Genomic DNA, 5,854 nt, shown 5'->3' on the forward strand with positions numbered 1-5,854 from the left:
CTAAGGGCTTGTGACTAAACTCTAGATCGAAACAGATATGAGGTAAAAGGCCCTGGAGATATGTGTTAGAAAGGAAGTAATTTCCACCCCATCCCTAAGTGAATAAAAAAGCCAGTTCTGGAGACAGGTTGAACAAGAGCTACCAAGACCAACCCTGATCACTTATCTACAACAAACCCCACTACAAGGAAGTTCTCCAATTCATCATTCTTTCCCTGACCACTGGTATGTCTGGCACTTTGACAAACAGGTCATTGGCCCCAGTGAGTTTGCAACCTAAAAATCTGCATTTTGGGGTTGCTCAGCCTGCTGGCAAACACAAGCACTTTGAAGGGACGTGGGATTGGGCTGAGTTACTGCTTTGCCACGGTCACAGGAAGGTGCCGTGGGAGCTTGAGAGCGTCTCCTGTTGTAATTCGGTGGCAGAACGAGTGGTTTGCACACGTGTGTTGTTCGGATGCACTTTGTGGGCTCTTGTTTGCATGCTCCCCCGATCCCAGGCACCTCACTGGACGCGACTCGCTTCACTGTTGGCGCCCGTGCGTGCGGGGACGATGCGATGCTGACTGTCTGGGCTGGAGGCTGCAGCGGGGCAGGGGACAGGGCAGCCCCAGCCCCGAGCGGGCCCTGACCCAGAGCATCCCCCGCGGCCTGCCCTCCGAGAGCGGGACCGCGCGGACTCCACCGGCCCCGCCCCTCCGTTCCCGGCCCCGGCCCGGCCCGGCCCCGGCCCTGTGCTGAGGAGATTCACCTCCCTCCTCCCAGCAGGGGCCGCGAGAGCGCAGACGCGCCTCTCCGCTGCCCGGAAGTGTGCGCGCTGCAAAGACGTCCCCTTCCGTTACCGGAAGTGTGTCCGAGCGAGCGAGGAATCTCGGCCCCTCCCGTCAGTCTGTGCACCAGAGAACATCTTCCCCCTCCCTAGCGCTGAAAGTGGACGAGTGACCGGGTAACCCGCCCACCACCCCCATCTCTCGGAAGCGAGCGCGGCTTTCCGCCTGCCCCTGGGTGCCGGTGCTGGCGGCCGGGGACGATGGTGGGGCCCGGCGGGGGGAGCCCCCTGGAGAACGCGAACCCCCTGATTTACCGGCGCTCGGGGGAGCGGCCCGTCACGGCGCGCGAAGAGGACGATGAGCTGCCCGACTCCATCGACGACCGGGAGATCTTCGATATCCTGCGCTAGGGGAGGCCGGGGGTGGCGGCGGCTTTTTTGGGGGAGGCGGGGGGAGAGTTTTCTTCACGCTCCATCATTTCGCCTCCTGCTCCCCTGGGCTGGGGCAGCCCCTGCCCGCCAGCTGCAGATTTCTTCCCTGTGTGGGAAAACGTGGGATGTATTTTCTCTGGTTTGACTGCGCTGGTAACAGCTGCGGTGCAAGTCCCTGGTAAGCGCCTCGGCCCGCGCTTAAGAGGACCGGGCTCCGTTCCTGACAGGGCCGGTGCCCTACGAAGACATTCGTGGACGTCTGTGTGTTCTGCGTGGTTCTTACTCCGCCCTCAGCCCCCCAGTCTCTGAGCACCTTCCAGGAGTGCCCTGTGACGTGACTGTCAGATCAGCGCCCTTCTTCCTCATGCCCTCGCCAGGGGAAAGCATTGTGCGTGTAGTGGCTTGGTAGGGTGGGGGTGTTTGTTTGCGTAGGTCTGTCCTACAGAACATTGTAAAGCTCCAGGCCCTTCTGTGGCACTACTTAAGGGCTCTGAATCCCAAACAGCTGGATGAGCCTCTCCCCCCTCCCCCCCCCATAAAGCAAACTCTGAAAGCTACACTAGTATAAAAGTAAATTAAACAGTTAATCTAATACTTTATTATAGCTTTGCAGAAAGTTGTAGGTCTCTTCTCACTTGCCCCTTGAATAACAAAGGGATATCTATGTTATAGGTAGAAAAGAGAGAAACCTAAAGTGTGTGTGTGTGGGGGGGGTCATCACCCATTCACCTGATGTCCCTTTCCATTGATACTGGGTGCCACTGTTATTTCTGTTTACTGCTTTATTTTCCTTTACATTATACATCTTATTCGTTCAATTAATGACCCAGAACATCCCCTTACTTTGGAAGAGCTGAATGTTGTTGAACAAGTTAGAGTTAACGTAAGTTACTTTAGTAACAAAATTATAATAGAGAGGACTTAGCAAGCATTGATATACTAACCACATTTTGTCTCAGTACTGGCATGTTTGAATGCAAAATGCATAATTGTCTCAGGAAACATACATAGGAAATGCAACGTAGAGACGTTTTAAAACTGGAGTAAAGAACTTCCAGTAAAGATCTCATTCCTGCAAGGGTGGGGTGCTGGCAATGACTCAGATAGGCAAGGAAAAGTTGGGGCTTCAATTTTCAACAAAGTTAGATAACATCAATCTCTTAAGAAATACAATTATTATTTATACAAATTAAATGTTATTAAATTGCCATGGAGCATTTATTGGATTATGTTCTGCTTATAACATTTTGGTAAAATAATTATATGATCTATATCTATTTTAGCAGTTATGTATATTGGGACAGATTCTGTCCTCAGTTATGTTTGTTACCCCTTACTGTGGCCAGATTGCACAGGTGTTACAGAACAGCATTTGGTCCATTGTCTACTTAGTTTATCACACATTTCCGGTATGGAAAGCGAATATTTAGAGCTGTCATGGTAAAAAAACTGCATTTGACAATAGTGATACCGTAGATAAAATAACAAGCAGGGAAGTAGGAGGAGTTAAGGACTATTAATTAAGTTGAAGTTCAACTAAAATGGCTAGTATTGACTTGTGGTCAGATCAGTGAGTTTTGTATATGGAAAATGTTTGTTTTTCAACAGGTGAGTGACGCTGAGAGCACAGTAGTGGTGGAGTTTACTCCCACAATTCCTCACTGCAGCATGGCAACATTAATTGGCCTATCAATAAAAGTAAAGTTGATCAGATCACTACCTGAAAGGTTTAAGGTGAGTAATAAAATCAGCCCCAAAGAAGAAGAGGGAAAGTGTTTTAAAGAGAAAAACAACTACCACTTCTCTTTATCTCCTCCTGCTCTGGGACAAGGACATGCTCCATGAAACCAAAAAAACCCCAAACCCCAATAAATTTGAAACTAGCACAGAATTAGTAATCACTGCAGGCTCAAGGCAAATGGTAACTTGGATTTGTGTGAGAAATAACACTTACTACTTCAAAATTAACGGATGCCCTGTGGAAGAGATTCTCATTTTTACATATGGGGAACCTGACACTTCAGAAAAGTTAAATGCTTTCCTCCAGTCCACAAGGGAAGTCCTGTGGCAAAAGTAGGATTAGAATTCAGTAGTTTCTGACTAATAGTTCTGGGCTCAGACCATTAAACTACGCATCTGTCCCAAAGAAAACTGATTCAGATAACAACAAAAAAAAAAAAAAAAAAAAAGTGACTGGTCCAAGTAAAAATTCCTTTGTGTAGAAATGTTTTCATGTTTAATTATGAAAGTGTTTATCTCCAAAATTCCAGAGTTTTGTTGGTTTGTCATAACGTTAAATCTCCTTTAAGGGATAGTATTAACATGTTCTTTTAAAAAATTGATTAATATTGAAAAAACCCAATCTGATAAAACATCCTTCAAATAGTATGTCCAGAATTTTGATAAACGCATTAAAAAAATCTTAAGAATTTTTTTCTGCTGTCCTGTTAAATGTCTATAATCTTTTCAGGAAGGGAGAAACTGACCATAAGAGTGGGAGGGGGAAAGGAGAGGGGACTCTGAGCTGTCAAATGGACAAAGTAAACAGGTTTTTTTAATTAAAACAATGAGGAGTCCTTGTGGCACCTTTTGAGACTAACAAATTTATTTGGGCATAAGCTTTCGTGGGCTAGAACCCACTTCATCAGATGTATGGAGTGAAAATACAGGAGCAGGTATAAATACATGAAAGGATTGGGGTTTACTCAGCAACTTCAGTATTGACCAAGGTGTTGCTTGTAACTATGGGAGGTCCAGACTTTTCAGGCATGAGTTTGAAGCTGATAAAGACTCTTTACATTTATTTTTTGTGGGAGAATGCTACATTCTGCTTTCTGAACTGCTGAATAAATTTTCCTTCTATGTTTATAGCTTTTGTCCAACAACTTCACAAAGACTTCAAGAGTGAAGTCAAAGTAAACACTGACCTATTGTAGTGTAACAAGTTTTATAAATAACTATTACAAATATTTTATTTGTTAGATGGATGTTCACATAACACCAGGAACCCATGCCTCTGAGCATGCAGGTGAGCTTTTCTTAAGTCCAAGGGGTGCTAATAATTATAATATAATAAATATTAAATAAATAAATATTAGAATTGAGAGATGGAATAGATCTGTCATCAAGTTCACTGACCTGTAAGTGCAGGATAGAGAGGGAATTGGAAGTCAGGGGAGACTTTAAACTCTTAGTTCCGCACCCTTTACAGCAAAGTTACCCTTACCAAAATCTACCACTGACTCCAACTACAATGGATAAGCATGGTAGCTGAATAAGTGCTAAAATACTGAGAAGTAAGATAATAAGTTTAGGCCCTGATTCCACAACTTGTTCCAGGCCGATGAACCCCTGCGTTCACACGGAGCTCCAATAAAATATTAGGAACTCTACGTCCAGCCATCTGGAAAAAGTTGCAGTACTGTGTATTAAATCATTAATTTACACTGTACAGCACAATTCTGCGGCACATTAGAATTAAGAAAAACATGGGGCTATGTCTGCCATTACAACAGTGTGGGAGGTAAACAATTTGTATGTAAAATGTTATCATGCATCACTATGGAAATGTGTACTGACCGATCTATTGTGGGTTTCTTTTCACACAGTTAATAAACAACTTGCTGACAAAGAACGAGTAGCGGCTGCTTTGGAGAATTCTCATTTGCTGGAAGTGGTGAACCAGTGTTTGTCTGCTCGATCATAATTGCCTGATGAAGAAATCTTTGTTTTTCTGGTGTGTTAAGATAATTTTATACATAAACGGGATTTCTAATATGTAGTTGTATATGTTTCTGTGGGCAAAATAAAGCTACTAAAATGTATAATTTTTTTAAAAAATGACTGCTCCACTATTACAAGAGTTAACATGGAAATTAACGTAGTAATGGTGCAGCCAAGATACCAATAAATTAAGATGACAGTTTTATTTTGGAATCAGGGAATTTAACATTTATAATTTATATTTTAATTCATCACCTGTAACAGTGTGACTGCTCCTTAGAGAGAAGGAACTCCTACCTTAAAATATAGATTTGCTTTGACCAGTCATCACTATCCTAAACCAAAGACTATTTATATTCTGATCATTTATACAGACATTAAGCCATGGAATAGTTTAATCTTTAAATTCAGATCAGTTTATGCACACTTGTACTGGACTGTTAGTTTGCTTATATTCAATCTTAGAAGTTGAGATCTTTAAAAGTACAAGTGTGCAAATTGAATTTTGAATTTAATTGTGTATATCACACAGCATCTACACAAGTGTGCACGTACTTTTAAAAATCTGGCCTGTTTTGCTACATTAACTCATGTGTCCTGAGGAGCCATCCAATATTTGGTATAAGATATAATCAACATATTGGAATATGTTAGTCTGAATTCCTTTGCTTTTGTTGATAAATCAACCTCTAGTGGTAGCTTATATAGTACCTAGTACAACAGGGCCCTGATCCTGACTAGGGCATGTAGGTTCAACCAGAATACAAATAATATAAAAGATCCTTAGGAATGGCTCTTCTGTGCCCAGTTCTGCTCAGGAGGGGAATAAAGGTGGCTTACAGCTAGTTCCAGTTGTGCCTTGCTGCAACACTTCACTGTACTCCCCTGCAAATTTTGGCGGCTGAATCACAATGTTAATATATTTTATAA

General features: G+C 43.2%; 1 protein-coding gene across 1 annotated transcript; it reads left to right on the forward strand.

The window, feature by feature from the left end:
- The first annotated feature begins 928 nt into the window (after positions 1-928).
- CIAO2B (cytosolic iron-sulfur assembly component 2B) lies at positions 929-5,028 on the forward strand. The gene is made up of 5 exons (XM_074969166.1): positions 929-1,166; positions 2,005-2,084; positions 2,810-2,935; positions 4,184-4,229; positions 4,810-5,028. Exons 1-5 carry the CDS (start codon positions 1,031-1,033, stop codon positions 4,905-4,907), a joined length of 486 nt encoding a protein of 161 aa, XP_074825267.1. The 5' UTR covers positions 929-1,030; the 3' UTR covers positions 4,908-5,028.
- Positions 5,029-5,854: the final 826 nt, after the last annotated feature.

This window comes from Natator depressus, chromosome 12 (genome assembly GCF_965152275.1).
Source record: "Natator depressus isolate rNatDep1 chromosome 12, rNatDep2.hap1, whole genome shotgun sequence".
Taxonomy (NCBI): Eukaryota; Metazoa; Chordata; order Testudines; family Cheloniidae; genus Natator; species Natator depressus.

Coding starts and splice junctions, on each gene's coding strand:
- CIAO2B (XM_074969166.1), top strand. CDS start 1,031: ATGGTGGGGCCCGGCGGGGGGAGCCCCCTGGAGAACGCGAACCCCCTG. Junction 2,936..4,183: donor CACTACCTGAAAGGTTTAAG/GTGAGTAATAAA, acceptor TTTATTTGTTAG/ATGGATGTTCACATAACACC. Junction 4,230..4,809: donor CCATGCCTCTGAGCATGCAG/GTGAGCTTTTCT, acceptor CTTTTCACACAG/TTAATAAACAACTTGCTGAC.